This window comes from Nomascus leucogenys, chromosome 15 (genome assembly GCF_006542625.1).
Source record: "Nomascus leucogenys isolate Asia chromosome 15, Asia_NLE_v1, whole genome shotgun sequence".
Taxonomy (NCBI): domain Eukaryota; kingdom Metazoa; phylum Chordata; class Mammalia; order Primates; family Hylobatidae; genus Nomascus; species Nomascus leucogenys.
This window is the reverse complement of record NC_044395.1, coordinates 4,040,150-4,059,216: the sequence shown is the minus strand read 5'-3', so window position 1 is coordinate 4,059,216 and position 19,067 is coordinate 4,040,150. Positions and strand designations below refer to the sequence as shown.

The 19,067-nt window shown below is 42.0% G+C and overlaps 1 protein-coding gene across 11 annotated transcripts in view; it reads right to left on the bottom strand.

Annotated features, from left to right (window-relative positions):
• SNX19 (sorting nexin 19) overlaps positions 1 to 19,067 on the bottom strand; it is a 72,387-nt gene that overhangs the window by 49,527 nt on the left and 3,793 nt on the right. For 10 of the 11 annotated variants that reach the window (XR_004033575.1, XR_004033576.1, XR_004033577.1 and 7 more), the window contains exons 2-8: positions 17,972 to 18,110; positions 16,616 to 16,716; positions 16,362 to 16,481; positions 14,263 to 14,393; positions 12,902 to 12,998; positions 12,229 to 12,409; positions 9,584 to 9,713 (exon numbers count right to left, since the gene is read on the bottom strand). Coding sequence is in view for 4 of the 11 variants with exons in the window: in XM_004092850.3 (XP_004092898.2) it covers positions 9,584 to 9,713; positions 12,229 to 12,409; positions 12,902 to 12,998; positions 14,263 to 14,393; positions 16,362 to 16,481; positions 16,616 to 16,716; positions 17,972 to 18,110 (899 nt within the window). In the remaining 7 variants the exon portion in view is untranslated. Of the gene's footprint in view, positions 1 to 7,612; positions 8,172 to 9,583; positions 9,714 to 12,228; positions 12,410 to 12,901; positions 12,999 to 14,262; positions 14,394 to 16,361; positions 16,482 to 16,615; positions 16,717 to 17,971; positions 18,111 to 19,067 lie in introns of those variants that run through there. The other variant, XM_030828775.1, reaches the window with a different exon arrangement.

Here is a 19,067-nt window from a genome sequence, read left to right as displayed (position 1 = left end):
AAAACACAGAGGAGTAATAAATAAAACTGGAAAACAACAAAAAGGAAACCTGGGGGAGACAGGAGGCAGGTGTTGAGGAACTTATCTTGATGCTGCATTTGCATACCAGCCTCCCTCCCAGGAAGGCTGAATTTTCCCTGAGAAATCTTTCAGGGCCAGCATTATATTAGAGTTAAAGTATATTTCCCACCAATTTACCCAACTCTCTCCCTGCTCCAGTACCAAGTAGCTCTACTTCTCCGAAGGGCACTTGGAGAAACCTACAAGGACAGAGGTAAAGATCAAAAGTAAGCATTAACATACGGTTGCTTCTCCAAAACCAAGTTAATGGGAGAGAGCCAAACGGTCTCCATCCATGGCTGAAAGCAATAGGGAATGTCCTTGATTATGTAACAGGTTGATAAGATTCCTAACATCGGGGCTATTCAGCACTGACAATCTCCATCTTAGTGAATACGTAATGTATAAGATTTTAGGGTCACAGGAGACCCTGAATATAGGTCCAAGTAGTTTATAGAGAATACTGACAAAATTCTTGCAATTCAGATGTCTGGCTGGTGTCATCACCACAGACTCTATTCTGCTCACTCTGTTCTGAATGAATCAGCTCCAGCACTGAATTTTTAACGGGTGGGATCCACTCAAAGGGGCAACTTCTGGTCATCCACACCACTCAGAGAAGCAAGCATATGCTGAAGATGCATTAGAGCAGAAGGAAGAAGGGGGAAAGATGAAAGAACAGGGCTTATCTAAAAGTCACTGGCACTAAGGAGTAGGCAGATAAGTGGCCTCTAAACCGTGGAGCAAGTCAGGGAATGGCTTCCATAGTGCTGTATCAACATCAGGGCAGGGGACCTATAACTGCAAAACAAACAGGTCTTCCTCAAAGGACAGCGAATGGTATTGTTTAACCTGCAGCGCCACCTGGTGCCCAGAGGGAGAATTCCTGTGCCCACGCCATGCAGCAGGAGTTTGGTAGGTTTTTGGTCACCTATTTGAAACAACAAAAGCAACACACATTCAGAAAGAAGCTGGCTAAAAATATTCCAGATTGCTTTTTATTTGAAAGTAGAATGCCCCTTCTCCCGTTTTAAAAATGTCTTAGTGTCTAGAATATTATTTGGCCTAAAGCAGTTTAAATGACACCTATCTCACAAGATCTAGCTGTTATACCTTCTTCTATAAAGCCTCCCTAACATTTACCTCTAAATTATCTCTTATCCCCCTAAAAAACTTCATGCACTAGCCTATGATTCCCATATCGACAGTAACAGGCAAAGGAAGTTAAGTGGTTTGTTCTAAGTCACATAGCCTCAAAGCAAGATCTGAATTCAGATCTGACTTCAAAGTCCATGTTCTTGCTTTCCATGTGGAAGGAAAGAGGTGGAGAAAGTACAACAGCAGGAGATGCTTCCATAGAGGGTAGGCTCGGTGGGGCTTCATACTGGGAGGCCCAGGTTGGGGAGGGGCGCTGCACTCTTTGGAAAGGAGAGAGCCATTAGAATGGGAGATGGCCTGAAGGGCCCCCAAACCTCTGCTTAGGCCGTACCATGGCTCTGGGAATCAGAATTCCCCAATTAACTGAAGATCTGGGTATGCCCTGTGTGGAGGGAATGAAAGATTCAGTTTCCATTTTGCTTCTGTCCCCCTGCACTATTGAGGAACCCCTAAGATTCTTAATAGTGATAAGCAGAGGGACTGCCTCCAGTAGAATGACGTGTGATCTTCTGTGTTCATTTATTTGACACAAATTTATTAGGTGTCTTCTATGTATGGGGCTGGGTGTTGAAGACATAATGGTAAAAAGACACAGTCCCTGCCCTCAGGATGCTGACATACATTCTAAAGCTGTCATCAAAATGTCAAAATCTTAGTTTTCTGTTTGCAGTCACAGATGGGCAAGAGACACCAAGAACCTGACTTGGAAAAAAAGGCTCTGAGGTTTAAATACCTCATGATATTCTGTTTTTTTGTTAACTTTTACAATGAGCAATTCTGTACCTCTATTTGAGTATATGAGACTTCAAGAGCACACACACACAGAAATGCAAATGCAATGCACAGGCACACGGCTGTCAGCTGCCATCTGCCTGCTACAATCTCAAAGATATATTCCAGTAGAGACTGTTACTACGTGACAGGAAAGGCATGATGTCTTCATCCTAAGATGGGTGTAGAATAAGTGACACCCAAGAAATATGACAGGCAGACCACTCATATGACAGGGGAAACTGCTAGGGCCCACCCTGGCCCAGTCTATAGCAGTCAAGAGCTTCCTTTTGGCATGGCCTAACGGAGGAGGCCTGGGACAAGCAGCATTCCTTCCCAAGGAGCCACAGTACAATCTAAGCAAAGCCATCAATGAGAAAAATTAATTTCAGCACCTCTAAAAACAGCCCAAGCCAATGACTGGAGAGCCAGAAAATAACCGAGAATTCTGAAGACTGCGCTTGAGTTAATTTTGTATTTGGGAGTCTTGCAAAAGTATGCATATTTCTAGAAAAGCTGTGCATAGGAAGAGATCAGGTATAAGACATAGCCAGGCCTCAGAGCTGAACTGGAAGAAAAAGTTACACAGCAAAGGAAAAAACTGTAATCTATGCTTCCTGAGAAACTCTGAGTCTTAACGTTGATAATCTCTTCCTGATTGTGAATAGGATGTAAATAGAGATAGCTAAGAGACAATCTCTGGCTCAGAAGTGCTTTAAAAATAAAATCAGAATATGCAGACAAAAATAATTTCTATGCTACCATCAGATACATGTGTCCCTGAGAGTAGCCGGATGGAAAGCAAGAGAGGCTAGATGGGAATACGGCAAGGGAACTTTCAGGTGAACCCAATTCTAGTGGCCACTGCTTTGCGGGAAAGCTTGCATGGAGGGGAGGCAGGGCAGAGCAGTGGGAAACACATGAGCTCTGAGGCCAGGATGACTTAAGTGGAATCTTAAGGTGTGGTGGTTACAACTTTTATGATTTTGGGAACGTTATTTTATCTGAATGTAATTTTCTTCACTTATGAAATGTAGAACTATATGTCTATCTCATAGAATTGAACATTAATATAAACAGTACATAGCTGCTTTCCTGGTATTAATATTGTAATAAACGTCAGTTCCTTTCCCATTGCAATTACTCGTGCCCTTTTGGTGGCAGACCTGGAGGTTCTCTTAAGAAATAACCAATGTCACAAAGAACTGTTATCCACCTGCTAGTTAGACATGCCCACCAGGAAAGAGGCCCTTGAAGTAGAGTTCCACTCAGAAAGCACCTTGATTCTAGAGCATTCTAAGAGAATAGTGGAAGCAAGAGGGTTCATGGTCAACCTTTCCCAACTGTCCTTAGGGGAGATGGACATTGCGCCTTGCAGCACAGCACTCTCCAGTGCTCCCAGACTCTGCCACAACTCTCCTGACCTTTCCTAGGAGACGGTTTATAGAGAGACATCTTCTCTAAGAAAGTGATTCCAAGGTCTGGTGTAAGGTCCAGAGCTTGCTATCAAGTTTCTCCTGGGTCCCCTGCTTGCTGGACTCCTTAAACCTGCACATCCTTTCTTTTTTTCTTCCTCTCTGTATACTTCCTAACTTTACACACTTTACACTCCCCTCTGCCAGAACCCTCCCCCCTCCTTTCTGCCAAGCCATTCCATTCCCACATGCCCCCAACACTCACACACACACACTCTATCTTACACTCACACACACACACACACACACACACACACACACACACACTCCCTCTTTAACTGAGAAATCCTGACGCAGATGCCAGGAATGTGTCTGCTGCCCTTTTGACACAGGTCTGATGCCATCGTCGGGGCCATGGGGAGGGCAGCGCTGCGGACATGGCATTCACGTATTCTGCTGCTGGCGTGGTTCCTATTTTTATCGTGGCATTGCTCTGGGTGTCCAGGCAGGGCGCCAGTCCAGCTTCTTCTCATTCCTTCACTTATCGGGGCTCCATACCAATCCTACCCCTTACCTTGGCTGGATCTTCCTGCCCCAAACCCCCTACCATCAATGGAGCACAGTGTATCTCTCCTCTTTCCCTCCAACCCAGTCTAACTCTGAGTACTTGCCCAATTTGCTAAATCTGATTCTGATGTTTGCAGAGATATTTTCAAGTTTCTTCTGTTTTCGGGCATGAGCAGAGTTTGCACAAGCCGGATTTGCTCCTTGGCTCAGACTGCTACCCGCTCTCCCCTTCCCCTCCCTTTGTCTCTCATTCCAAATAAGGAGTGCTTCTTGTTACATAATTGGATGTTCCCAGCACAGAAGCTGACACATGAGGTTAGGCGCACATGCATGCAAGACTTCCCTTTGACTTAACAGTGCCTTTTTTGGGCATCTAACTTCTCTTCAGCTCCCCTCCCACTTCTCTCCACATCATCAACAATCAAGGGAGATTTATAAGCCTGGCTCAGATCAGAGCTCTTCCAACTTTGGCTTAGAAGGAGGGGTTATGAGGTCGAACTTATTCTGTTTTTTTTTTTTTCCTTTGCAGGATAGAGTGCGTGCTTGTAATTTGACAGAAGTCTGTGGCGTCCAAGGCAGTAATGTACATAGGTCTTTTAAAGTTGCAAGATGGGTACACAAAGTTGGAAGCAGAGGAATAAACTTGCCTGCTTGGGGATAATAATACTGGAGGTTGGAAAATGAGGATATTTTAAGGAGGAGATGCACTCAAATCTGGTGATTATAGCATCCCTGATGGTCAAACTGCAGTGTGTTCTAAATAACTAGAGAAGTGGCAGTACCATGTGTGGCACCAACACCAACTATCCTGCTCTTTTAAGCACGGAACTTAAAGGAAGAGAACCCAAGTACCCTGCAAAAGCATATGGCTCAGCTACCCGTGGTTTCAGGGAGGGCAAACATGTAGTCTCCTAGGCAGCAGTCATGGGGATGGCAGACAACGGGACCTCATATCATGCCTTTTGTGGGAGATGCAGGGGGTACAGTGGAGAGGTGCTGCAGCTCTGGAGATGTCAAGTTTCCAGCACATTGGCTTACCAAAGCAAATAAAGCTGAACCATGTAGCAATGCATACACCACTTTTTAAAATTAAAACCTGCAACTGTCCCAGGGACAGTAACATGGGCTGCCTTTAGACTGCAGCAGTGCCCTTAGTTTAGCTGCAAGTGTGTCGATATGGAGATGCACTTTGGATTCCACAAACTGCCTGATAATCTCCAGTACTTGGAGACCAAGATTTTTGGGTTGGCTTTTATCCTGCTGAATTGCAGGGCAAAGATCTGATCCCGAAATTTAGACAATCATCACAGCTATAAATCAGAAAAACCTGGGTTCAAATTCTGCTTGTGATATTTATTAACCCTGTGATTTTGACTAGATAACCCACATTCTTTATAAATCTTAGTTTCCTTGTCTTTAAAATGAGGGTCATAATACCATTTTCGCAGGACTTTTGGAGGGATTAAATGGTATTAGGTTGGTGCAAAAGTAACTGTGGCTTTTGAACAGCATGTGCATGTAGTGTTCAGTACAGTATTTGCGCTAAGTAAACTCTTGATGAACATTTGCTGGACAGCAAATATGCTGATGCTGATGAGGTTATCAACGTTTACACTCTGAATGCTAAAATGAGTTAGCTCCATGTCTATAATGCACAGGGTGCTTGCAGGTATGGGACCATGGGCCCCCAGTGCCAGATCTTTGGAAGCTCTGGTGGAAGAACCGGTTCTTTCTTTAGATATCATGACTTCTAGCTTCCTATCTTAAGGAGGCTTCAGGAAAACTGTAAAACCAGCTATAAGGTACTGCAGAAGAGGGCCAAAAATGTCATTAAAAAGATGGGAAAAATGATTTGTAGGGATACATGAATGGCCTCAAACAGAGAAGTGTGAGATTCTTCATCTAATTCTAATCTGTGGAAGCTTGGGTGAGGAGACTGCTAACAAGATGTGGTCCTATTTTCATTGCTGCTAATACAAAACCAAATGGGCTAAGGATAAAGTTGGATTCTTAGATATAAGAACTTGTTGACAGGAAGGGATATGAGATAACTGAACATGTATAAAACATCTTCACCTGGAAATATGTACAATGAACCAAAGATAACAGGCCATAGTTACAAGTTTTTCAAAAGTAACTAGCTGCAAAATTCTGTTCTTGCACAATATTCACAGTGGCTTCATTCAAATTCACCAAATATATTCAGAGTTTTCCCACTTTTCCCATCACAATAATGATGCTTTTCCATAAAATAGAATAAGACAAAACAAAAAAACAAAAAGTCAGAATGTGAAAAGAGGAGAAAGTCAAGGGAAATTCAGCTGTAAGCCCTCTCCCTCATTTCCTTTATGGCATGAGCTACATTTGGGTTTTGCTAGTCTTCATTCACCAGACTTTACCCAGCTAACTGGAGTTGTGGTTGTAGTTGGGGAGTGTCAGGGATAGGAATGGAAAGGTGAGGAACCTGCCTGGGCAACATGGTGAGACCCCATCTCAACCAAAAAATTAAAAAAATTAGCCAAGCATGGTGGTGTGTGCCTGTGGCCCTAGCTACTTGGGAGGCTGAGGTGGGAGGATGGCTTGAGCCCAGGAGGTTACAGAGAACTACGATTGCAGTGCCACTGCACTCCAGCCTGGGCGACAGAATGAAATCCCATCTCACTGATATTTCATATATTGACATTTTACCCTCAATATATGAAAAATGAAAAAGAAAGAAGTCTCACAGCCTCTGCTCTGAACTCTAAAATGAGCCCTGTCTTTTCCATGTTTGCCATGCACCTGGAACTTGCTTCCCTCGTATTTAACTTTTCTGCCTTAGATCTCCCAGGGCCCTGGCTACATGAAATAGTTCTTCTGTGATCATTCTCTAACTCCCAGAATATAGGTATTTCTCCTTTATCTGGACTAGCCCAAACCCTTGAATATTCTGAGTTATTCAAACTTCAGGTAAACTTTTTCCTACCCCTTTTATATAAGGATCTCAATCTTTTTTGAATTTCTCCTAACTCATCTATACTTTTATCCTCATACTGAATAATTTCTTGTGTTTTGAAACCAATCTGTCATGTAAATGACCTCAAGGAGAAGGGCTCATTAATGGTCACATACTAGCTAGTTTTGAGATCTTCTCATTTTGTTTTTTTAAACCACTTAGAAGATTAGCAAAGGGAAGCCCAAAAAAAGAAGAAGAGAAATGAAGGCCTAATTAGTGACATCCAGAGGTCACAGAATAAAACTAAAGAGACTATACTTTCAAGTGTAAAGGTACTGGGAAGGGAAATGTTTATTTCTTTATTAAATATTTAATGAGTACCTACTGTGTCCAGGCCCTGTATAAGCTGCTGGGGAGACAAAGCTAGTTCTGGTCCTTAAAGAACTAATAGTCTACACAGGGTTTCTCAAGCTTGATAATACTGATATTTTGGGCAGGATAATTCATGTTGTTTGGCATGGTGGACTGTCCTGTGTAGCTGCAGGATGTTTAGCAGCATCCTTGGCCTACACCCACTAGATGCCAGTAGGCATCCCACATCTCCTACCCAGTTGTGACAACAAAAAATATCTCCAGATAATGGCAAATGTCCCCTGGGGGACAAAAGTATCCCCTAGTTGACGACCACTAGTGTAGGAAAAGCAGATCATTTATATAAACACGCTGTGATAAGTATTATTATCAAAACTTCGCATGTTAGAGAAGACGACTCCTTAATTCTGGGGGAAAGAGAGCAGATGCTACAGAAGGTTTCACAGAATAAATGACATTTTATGCTTAATATATGAAAAATGTTTTGCAGTAGGCCAAGCAGACAAGAAGAGGGAAAGTTAGGAACACAGCAAAGGAACAGGGAAATAACAGGTAGAGAAAGACCATTCGAAGGCAGATACAGGAAGATGAGCAAAGGCCTGGGGGTAAATGACCACAGAATATTCAGGCAATGATGGACGTTTACATGGTGGAAAATGAAAAATAAGACTGAAACCAGATTATGCCAAGTAAGAAAGGAGGTGGAATTTTAATATAAAGAAATAAATGCACATTTTAAACAGAGTGGAGCCCCTTTTCAAACAAAGCCTTACCTAGAGCCCCAGTATATTAAACTGATCAAAGTGGAACTTCTTTGGTCGGGTCATGGTCCACTCAGTTTTCCCTGAGCTTCTAAGTTGGCTTCAGAAGCACTTCTGCAGAACCCTAGAACTCTAGGACACATATTGGAAAAACCACTTTTGTAGGTAATAGGATACTGCTGAAAGATTTTAAGTGCAGAATATATGTTCAGATTTGTTTTTCAGAAAAAGGCACTCTAGTGGCAGGGCTGAATACTGAGTAGGAACAAGGGGAAAAGCTTAAAGGGACAAAGACCAGTCAGCACTTTATATGTAGGTTTCACTTGGAGATCAGTCTTAAGGCTACAAGGTACATGAAAAAAGCACACTGGCTTTGAAGTTGTACAAATCTGTTTTAAAATTCTAAGTGTGCTACTAATGATGACCTTGGGCATGTTAGTTGACTTTGCCAAGCTCTATTTTCTCATTCTGTAAAATGGGGCTACCTACCTCACTTGACCACTATAAAAAAAATACATGTAAATGGAGATTGGGCGCTGGCATAGATAAGCGCTTAGCAAATATAGATGTGCATCATCTTCTTTCACTTGGCCTCTTTATGATTCAATTTTATTAAACCTCCTTGATCCTATGTAACCTAGAAAAGGGAGATTTAATTGCTTGCTGTTAATAACTTTTCGACTTGGTAAAGAATAGATACATAATTCTTTTTTATAAGGATGTATTTTTTGAGTGACCTGTTAGCATGAGCCTCATGCTAACAGAAGGTCAGCATTTGGCTTCCTCTTACTTTGGGATGTGCCAAGATGTCTCATAAGAGGGAGTTCAAAACAAGGGTAGCCAAAACCCAAGCACTACGTGTGTCTGCCTGGCTCAGAGAGAGTGTTTCTGGCCTACTTCAGGTTAGCAAAGCTTACATCAGTTCCATAGTTAGAATGTCAGCAGCTAAAAACCACCTGTGTACAAATCTTTCAGGAGATCAAATGGAGTGAGGATTACAAACACTGGATTAGAAAAGCCAACTTGCAAATCCAAATTTCCCTCTGTTCTTTACCATCCTGTGTCAGTAAGTACTTCAGCTGTGAATATTTATGCCCCTCTCAGAGAAAACAATCTTTATTTCAAGAGCACTGATCTGTTTTCTCCTTTTCTTTCCCACTGTTTATCATCACAGTGATGACATAATGTCAGTTGAGACAAATGTCCACCATAACCAAGTGAGAGGTGCAGGGCTGGAGGATATAACTGGGTGGAAAATTGAGAGGAGGACAAGTTCAGCTAAGTATTTTAGGATCACACACAGTGTCTGCAACTCAGTACATTATGCCAGAAGTCTTACAGAACCAGATACTTTCAAATTGTAGACAACATGGTAGTTAATAAAAGCTTTCTGATACTCTCAAGGCATTTTTCATCCCTGTAACCCCTGTAACACAGAATCTATCTTCTCTTACGGCTGCAGATTCCCTGGAGACTATTCAGCATTGCATCCCCCTTCTCTGCAATTTGAGATTCTGATGTGAGGGAGAATTCAGCAGTCTTACCTTTGAACTAGGGTCCCAAAGATAAGACGAAGAAACTTCTGCATGTTTTCGGTACACAGCCATTTCCACTGTTCTGTTAGTAGCAAGAGGAGCAGATCCAGGGCTGTGTCAGCTAACTCTGTCTCTGTTCCTGAGGGATAAAATGGCATCAAGAGTAACTCAGAAAAGGCCCATACTTGAGGAACATCTTTCAAGGTACTGGGTGGCACCTGTGTCTCTCTACCTCCTGCCAATCATCTGGTATTTTTGCAATCCCTCTACACTCAAATCAAAAGATGTTTAACTCATATCTAGAAGGTTCAGTGACAGGCTCAGCATTTCTTTACAGTTTTTATTAATGTTCCTGATATTGTAACCTAATCAATGTTTCTATGTTTTTAAAAGATATATATATCTATCTTCTAATTATATATATATATATATATATATATATATATATACACACATGCACTTATTTTGCCTACTTAGTTTCTATTTCTTCTGTATTTCCCCAGGATGCTGAATACTTTCTGTTCCAAATAAAATCACAGCTAGTGACTAAGTGTAACTGGCAAGGCCTCCTCTCTTTCCAACCTTGCATTCCACTCGCCCCCACAAAGCATTATGGAAACACCGTGGCAGAAGTAGGGAAAGAGTTGGCATTCACTTTCCTGAAAAACCTCCATTACACAGAGCTGTGGGGTTAGGATTCAGGAGGGTTCAGTCTGATTTTGCGATAACATGTGGTTCTAGGAAGAACACCACACCTCTGGTAAAATGCCATAACAATTACTACATTCTTCCCTGTTTCAAAGACTGTAAGGGCCACAAATGAGCTTATACCCATGCTAAACTAAGGTTTCCTGAACAAATGTATTTTGTGGAAGGAAGCATGTGTTGTTTAAACCTGTCCTGGGGTTCCAATGTCACTTCTGATTTGCCTCCAAGTATGTGAAGTTAAGGAATGGATATGAGATATCTGGTGCCACTGCTGTGATTAATGTTATAAGTAATATCAACAATGACTTTGTTAGGGTAGGACAAATGGATATTCTGTGGGTCACATTGCCCAAGCTCTCCTTGAACATGAATGACTTCTGATTTGGACAGATCTACTAGAACTGAATCATACTTCCCTCTTAACCCCATATAATACATATTTTCTTTTCTGTTTGTATTGCAAGGATTGGGAGCTGATATGTTGTTTGATTTCTAATCATCTTCTCAAAGATGGGATATTGCGTTCCTTGGGAGACAGCGTCATCCTGAGCCTTAGTCCTCAATTGTATGATTTCCTCAGGTTCCGCATCTGCTTGGAGCTGCCACCATGTGGTAACAATTAGTTACAGCAGTGAAAAATAAGAAAGCAAACAAGGTACCACCAAGTCAGTCCTCTTAAAGAAAATGGTAGATTTTTTTTTATAATCATATGAGCATTTTGAGTCTCTCAGAGATAGAAGGAGGGTTTCAGGCCTAAACCATCCCTCTAGAGATATGATGTTCAACATGTACAGGCTGGACTTTGCCTAGAATGATATTCTTACCACATTGCCCCTGCCCCCTGCCATCTTTACAGTCTCTTAGAGTTCTCTGATGCTTTCACTGTCATATCACTTCATTTAGTTAACTGTGAGATATGTGTGAAGGGATGGGGCTGTCAACCTCATTTTTCACAGACTTAAATCGAGGCCCTCAGAAGAGATGTCAGGTGATTTGTTCATGGGCACCTCAGAAAGAATAGTGAAATCAGCTTTTTCCCCAGTTTTGAATCCAAGATTTTGTGATCTTTTATTCTCAACAGAGGGCTTTATCTTTATGGAACTGATACACTTATTTTAAGTTCTTGCTCAGTAAACATACTGATTAATATCTAGGGCTTTGAATTTTTCTTCTATGGAGTACACATCTGCTCTTCTTCTCCTGGAAGGCAAAGTTGCTCTGCCTCCAATGCATATAAGGAGGAAGTAGAGCTTTTACCTCTTCTCCCTCCCTACTTTATGTTGGGTAACTAGGTGGTATCATCTGCCATGGCAGTAAATAAAGATAAAAATAATAGATCTGGGGAAAAAAGACAATTTCCATCTTGAACACGTTACATTTCAGTTGCCCTATGGTATATCCAAGTGAAGATACACAATACTCAATATTTAAGGCATCACCATACACGTGTTAGAGCTGAAGCCAACAGTACAGCTGGGGTCACCCTGGAAGAGTGCGTACAATAAGAACAGCGAGCCAAAAATCAAGCTCTGGCAGGTGGATCATGGAGCCAACAGAGTGGACTAAGAAGCCACAAGAAAGGCATGAAGGAAACCAGGAAACTGAGACACTAAGGGAAGAAAGTTTCTAAAGAATTGCAAGAGTCTGATATGCCAAGGCATGCCAAAAATAAGTTCAATGAGCTATCAATATTAACAGCATGATCTTGTCCTGCTGGATTAGAACTCCCTATGTTTGTGCCCTGTTCTGCTGCTTGATTCCGCTGTGACAACTATGTCCTACTCATCTCTGTGCCCCAACACAGCACCTCCAACACTGGAGTTCAACACATGGCATGCTCAGCTGAATGGAACAGAAATCAAAGTTACAAACTCATATTATCCCAAGTCCCAAGTGGATGCCACCCTGGCTCCCTTCTCCATGGGAGCAGAGACCTCGCCACTCACCTGGATCGCTGTTGCTGGGGACTTGGGCTGGCACAGCTGCATCTGACACGCAACTGTCCACACGTCCTTTGGGAGGTTGTTCAGGATCTTTTTCTGGGGCTTTCGTTGGCTGCATTTCCAGTAACTTTGTCTGTTTTTCAATAAAAGATTCCATCCCAGACATGGATAGAGTCTCAGACTCCTAAGAAATAGCCAGTGGCATATCACATATGGAATGCTGACAGTAGGGGAGCAAATGCAGCACTCTAGGTTTCCCTGCCTCTCCCCTGCAGAAGTACCTTGGGTATAAAACCCAACTGATGCCATGACTACTTTAGGAAAGATTTTATTTTTTACCCAAGTTGCAAGTAAAACAGGCCTGCCCTGGGATTATCATTTCTGCACACATTTTTGGTCATCCATTTTTTTTTTTCAGGAACTAGCTTTCTTTCTTATCTTGTCATCCATTATCCGAAACCCACCATGGTTAAGAAGCCAACCTGCCAACCCAGAACTGGTAAGAATTCCAAACCACTTAGAGAAAATACTTTTAGCATAAAAGTTGGAGATCCAAACGTTGATTAAGTCATTTAGCAGGACATTTCTGACTTTAGAGAATATCTCAACTGCCTGTAACTGCAGGACCAACATCTCAGATATTTTTGCCTCACATTCTCTGGGTTTTGGTTCTTACCACATTGCCTTCCTGGAGACAATAAAGAATCTTGTCTTGTGCTTCAGTCACACTTAGTGTTGGAGAAATTTTACTGGATGAAAACCTCAGCCTGGACCTGGTACAGAAACGAAGAGCAGAAACAGGATGTAATTTATGGCCTTGAGCCCCACACTAAGGGCTGGCAAGTATTGATAATAAATCACAACAAGTATATCCATACTTATTCTGGGGAGCTTACTGTGGTCAGAGCTGCCAGGAAAGACTCTGCCCTGCAATCCCCCAAACAATGTATATTCTGGCAATTCTTAATAAATAATGAAACCCATACACTAAGCTATGTCTGCAGTGTGCTTGTGAAATGGCTTCTGCTAAGTAAAACTGGCATCAGTATGAATTATGGTTATATTCCTGCAGGATAGATTAGCTAACATATACTAGGCACTCACTAAAAATTTGCTGAAGATTAAACAGACAGGTGGCATAGAGCACGTTTTTATTATTGCTATTCATGGTGTATCCTTTTTGGATATCCATTTATTCCCCTTGTGTTCCAAATAAAACCAGAGAAGGAACTGCAAGTGATAACATCAATGTTTCAAGGGACAGAGACTCATAAGCACAGGTATCATGGTCATCCTTCAATACATGGGCCCAGTTAAGAAAAGGTTAGGTGCTGTGAGTCTGTTATTGCTGGCCCACGAAACATAAGCACAGAGTCACACACACACACACACACACACACACACACACACACACACACAGATGCTCTCTCTTTCTTCATAAGGACTCAGATATAGATGAAATTTCCAGTAAGGGTACATGTGGTGCCCTTGCTTGCCACATATTGGCTTTGAATGCTGCCAGGGAACAGCTTGGGCCCTAGTGCAGGAGAGAGTAGCAGTAGTCAACCAGTTACTAAAATAGGCCCTGCAGGTTTCCATTCTAGCCCTTTCCTGTTTATTGCTAATATATGCAACTTCTGAGCCAAGATTTCCAGAAATGATGGCAAACAGAGATCAGTTATAAGCCTTAATTCTTAGTAGGAAAGAAACATCTCAATTTTCCAGGAAAAGAGAAAAGAGAATATCCTAGTCAAAAGAGAATATTCCTCCTAGTCAAACATCCCTGGTCAGTTGGGCCCCAGGTTCCCATGGCAAAACCAAACATTCAGCAGTGCTGCCTCTGCAGCACCGCAGGCTCCCCGGGGTGGAGCACTGAGGAGCCTGGGGTCTAGCTTTGCCTAAAAACTGGTATGTCTAACCCACCTCCACTCCTCTAGGGCTTGAGAATTGGCTCAAGAGAGAGGTGAGCGTTGGCTGAGGATTGGGGATCAATTTGAGAACTGGGGAAAGGTCCCTGGGTAACTGAGGGCTTCTCACTTGCTAGCCTTCTTGCCTTCTGTCTGGGACTTGCTTTCGGTCTCGGCCTCACTCAGCTCCTCTGTGGGGCTCTGGGGTTCAGAGCGAGGAAACGCTGTCTTCAAGGTGTCCACAATGGCACTCACCACCAACTGTAGGGGTCAGAGGTGCAGGGTCAGTCCATCCACATCCACAGAGGGAAACCGCCAAGCGAGCAGTTGCCTCACAGCACTTTATGCAACAGGACGAGGAGAGGGGCCGGGCTATCTAGCAAAGCCTTATCCAGTAGGAAGGTTGAATGACTTCCTGTCAGCTAATGACTTAGTGACAACTATCTTTCCTTTTTTCCATGGCCATAAAAATCTTTTTCCTTGAGGAGTAAAACAAACAATGCCATGGGAAAAGAAGCCAAAGCCAATAGTGAGAGAAATAAAAACCTAAGAGTTCTGTGGGCTGGTGATGTATTTTTCAATTTCTTCCTTTTTATGTAAAAAAGTCATTTCTAGTTTCCAAATCGATAACACCTTCATCAAGATGTGCATCAGTGGAAGTACATAAGTAGGAGTATAAAGAGAAAGGAAGAGTGAAGAAGATGATCAAAAATAAAAATACAGTTTAGGGGCATAGGTAATATTAACAGGCTTAGAGTAACTTACACAGAGCAAACAATCAGTTTTTCTAGTCAATTCAAACAATTTCTATTCTTTAGGTACAGAAAGAATAACAAAAATCACTCAGGTCAAAACTAAGATTATCTGGAGTTGAGTTGTTATAACTTATCTACTCATAAAGACCAAATAAAATAATCCTCACAGAAGATTAAGAATAACCTCTATTTCTTCAGAATGGCAAAATGTCATACAGATATTTGCTAAAAAGGACAATGTACAAACAAAACCTTAAACTATCAAAGAAACAGAATGAAACATTTACTCTTCCTCTGGTGCTTCTTGCTAATTAACACTCCTGGCTCAGAGCAGCACCATGCCTTCTTTGACTTATTCTTGTGGTATTCCTCCATAAGGCGTAAGCTAGCATAGCCAAGACAAGGCTGAAGAGAGTGGTCAGCAGACTACAGTAAAGACTGGGGGAGAACAAACCAGGGAAAGAACACTGAGGATGCATGAATTTAGATAATGCAGCTTAGAAAATACAACCTGTTCTCCAGGATCACAGAACTGTAGTCTGTGAGGGTGGGGAGGTCCTCATCTGTCTCATTCACTGATGTATGAACAGCAACTAGTAGAGTGCCTGGCTCAAAACAGGCATCCAGTAAGTAGATGTGGAAATAATGGATGAATGATATCTGCATGGAACTCTGGGCATTTACCCAGTTGATCCCTTTTTAGTTTGTAGTTTTTTCCATAGCAGTGGATATCCCCTAACACCTACTACATGAAATTCTATTTTATTTGTTGCTCCAAGCCTAGATGAGAAGAGGGAGGCTCCTCTTCCACCAATGCGTCAGTGTTTACCAACCCTATAAAACACACATCATTTTTGATAAACATAAGCCTCAGACTTCTGCCCCAGAGATGCTCATATCAGTTGGTAATCACTGCTTACAAGCTCTGACATATTACACAAATGTCCTTCTTCCACCATCTCCATAGGTGCTGAGATAACCTCTTGAAAAAGATACAATTCTCTCCATACTCTGTTCTCTAGCGGAGAACCATGACACCACTCTAAATCCAGCCTCAGGTCCTGTCTTAGGCTCTTTTTCCTGGGTGACCCAACACTGGAAATGAACTTTACCTTCTGAAAGACCACCCCTCACGCCAGCTATCTGTGAAGACACAGACCAATCTTTACATGCCTCCAACAGTGCAACAATATAATAATACCCCCAGGAGATATGTGTATACTTAAGAGTGTTGGGGTCCTGTTTCCCAGCAGCTGTTCCCTGTGATTCAGCAAGCTGATGATTCAACAAGCTGATGATTCAACCAATATTTGGCAACAGGTCTTGACAATTTAAGTCCATGTTCTATTGATGCCTCTGTGCTACCCCTTCCCACACCCTACTGCTCTTATTTTTCAAGCACTGCCTCCATTCTGATGAATCCTCCCCATTTATAGATCAAAACTAAAGCTGAGCACAGTGGCCCTGCTGGTACCTTGTCTATTCTAGAGACCATAAATGGTTTCTTGACAAAGGCAATACGAGCATCTGTGTTCAGAGCAAGGAACTCCTGCACCTCCTCACTGTTAGCGATCTCCGGAATGGCACAGAGTTGCTGCAAAAGGAAAACACACACACAAATTTTAAAGAGAAATTCCAGTCCCCAAATCTCTCCACCTTAGCTTGGGTGTTCTGGGGTTACACACCCAGGTTAAAATGAGAACAAGGCCAAAAGAGAAGGATGCTGACCTTTAGGAATGATTCTAGGAGGCTCTTACGGGCTTCTACTCTGTCACTGTCCATGTTTCCAAATGGAAGATCTGGAAAGAGCTTTTTAGGACCCTTCACATCTTCAAAAAAAAAAAATCAAAATAGTCACTCATTTAACATTCACAGAGAGCTATTCCATATAAAACATATAAAGAAAACAGAACTATTGAATATATTTCCTTGGATTAAAAAAAACAATTTCAGGACTTCCAAATATACATATGATCCATACAACACTAAATTGTTATAAGAGAGGGCTCTAAAGTCCAGAGACCCAAGTTTAAATTTGGGCTCAATCCCTACTACAATAATGATCTTAGGCCATTTGTGTTATCTTTCTGATTCTATTTCTCTTCTATAAGATGAGGATAATGAGGGCACCTATCTCATAGGCTGATGGGAGCATTAAAAGAGCTAACACGTGTAAAGTGCTTAGGAGAGAACCTGGCATGTATTTTCAAGCTTGGCTCAGTATTAGCTATTGTGTTAAGAAAGAAAATACATAATTTATGTCCAAACTTATTAAACTGTTTATTTGGGTAATCATCACCATTTTTAAAAAACAAAGTAATCAGTTACTAATTCTTAAGAGTGAAATTTTATTACATTAAAAAAAATTTGGCCGGGCGTGGTAGCTCATGTCTGTAATCCCAGCACTTTAGGAGGTTGAGGTGGGTGGATTGCTTGAGGTCAGTAGTTCAAGACCAGCCTGACCAACATGGTGAAACCCCATCTCTACTAAAAATACAAAAATTAGCCAGGCGTGGTGGCGGGCGCCTGTAATCCTAGCTACTCTGGAGGCTGAGGCAGGAGAATGGCCTGAACCTGGAAGGCGGAGGTTGCAGTGAGCCGAGATCGCGCCATTGCACTCCAGCCTGGGCGACAGAGTGAAACTCCATCTCAAAAAAAAAAAAGTCCCCCATGCCTGAGAGTTGTCAAACAGCACACAAAAGATCTGGGTGTTAAAGGAAAGTAGGTAGCAACAACTTCTGTGTAATATTTTAATATTTAAAAACCACCAATCTATGAATCTGGAAAAGTTAATTTAACTCCTCACACTAACTTACAGGCACAGGTGGAAATATGAACACTTATTTTTTAATCTTAAACTAGATGAGGCTCCAGAACAAAGCAGTTGGCAGTGAAGGACTACTTCTGAAAGAATGTGATTGCTGCTGTCCAGCACTAAACTTCAAAACTCCTGAAGCAAACCCAGGGAGCAGGGAACCTTGAAATGGCATTCTCCTCCCTGATCCCTCCCATAAACCAACAGGCCAATCAGGGTGGCTCGACGTGGGAAGCAAACGGGCAGTAGGGGTTGGGGAAACTCCTGACTTTTGATGAACTTTCGTAGATCTGGTTTCTCCTCCAGACGGGTCTGCAGATTCAAGAACTCCCGATAGCGGCGATTCACAGTGTGGTAGGCCAGCTGCTGCAGGCCGCTGCTGTTTTCACCATCAAGGGCTGTCTCGTACTGTTCAATGAACAAATTGATTGACTGAATCAGCCGGGTTTCTGCATATTCTATTCTGGCTTTACTACTTGGTCAATGGCCACACAGCAAGAGTATGAAACTAAGAACAAAGGGAGGGAGTATGTTCCTATTCTGTTCCAGAACCTCCTGTATCTAATTGCTCAGAAAGTCAGAAATGAGCTTCACTCCTCCACACTACTACTTTCATCTGAAAGCTGCCTCTCCCAGATACTTTCTTTACTTATAAAAATGGCTACATAACTATTTTTCAAATGAGTATTTGAATAGAAGGCATAACATCCATAAAAATGATAGTGCCTCTATCACTTTTAAATTACAGGGCTAAACATTATAACGGGAAAACCATTTTTCCATTATACTCTCCTGTGATTATTTATATTAGTTAAGGGAAGAACAATTAATCCAGACAGCAGATAAAAATCATGTTTACCTGCAATAGATAAAAGGGTATTTGTTTTGTTTCAGGCAGATTAATTTTCCTAATTGTTATTCTTAGAGCCAAACTGAATTTTTCCTAAGTACCTAAGTATGTATCATCTGTATCACAGAAGTCACATGAAAATTGGAGATGTGATAAGGGGTCAAAGTCCACTGTCTTCCTAAGCTTAGAGGGCAGGGCTGGTATGTGGAAAAGACGACTTATACCTCATGTTCCCCAAAGAGTGAATACCACGGATAGCATGGAATCTGCAACTCAGCATGGGAGCACACTTCTTGACAGGGTAGTTAAGACACAACGAAACATTGTGGGAGAAGTATATATGTGCGCCTTCTCATTAGGAACAGGTTATTATTTTTTGGTTGAGGTATACTGTGGGCAAGCGATGGAAAAAACTACCTCCTTGTTGGTGGGACTTGTGGCTGGTGCTTTACAATTTTTTGGAGACAGATAGGGTATTCATTATGAGCTGATGTGAGCAAAGCAGTCCCTCAGAA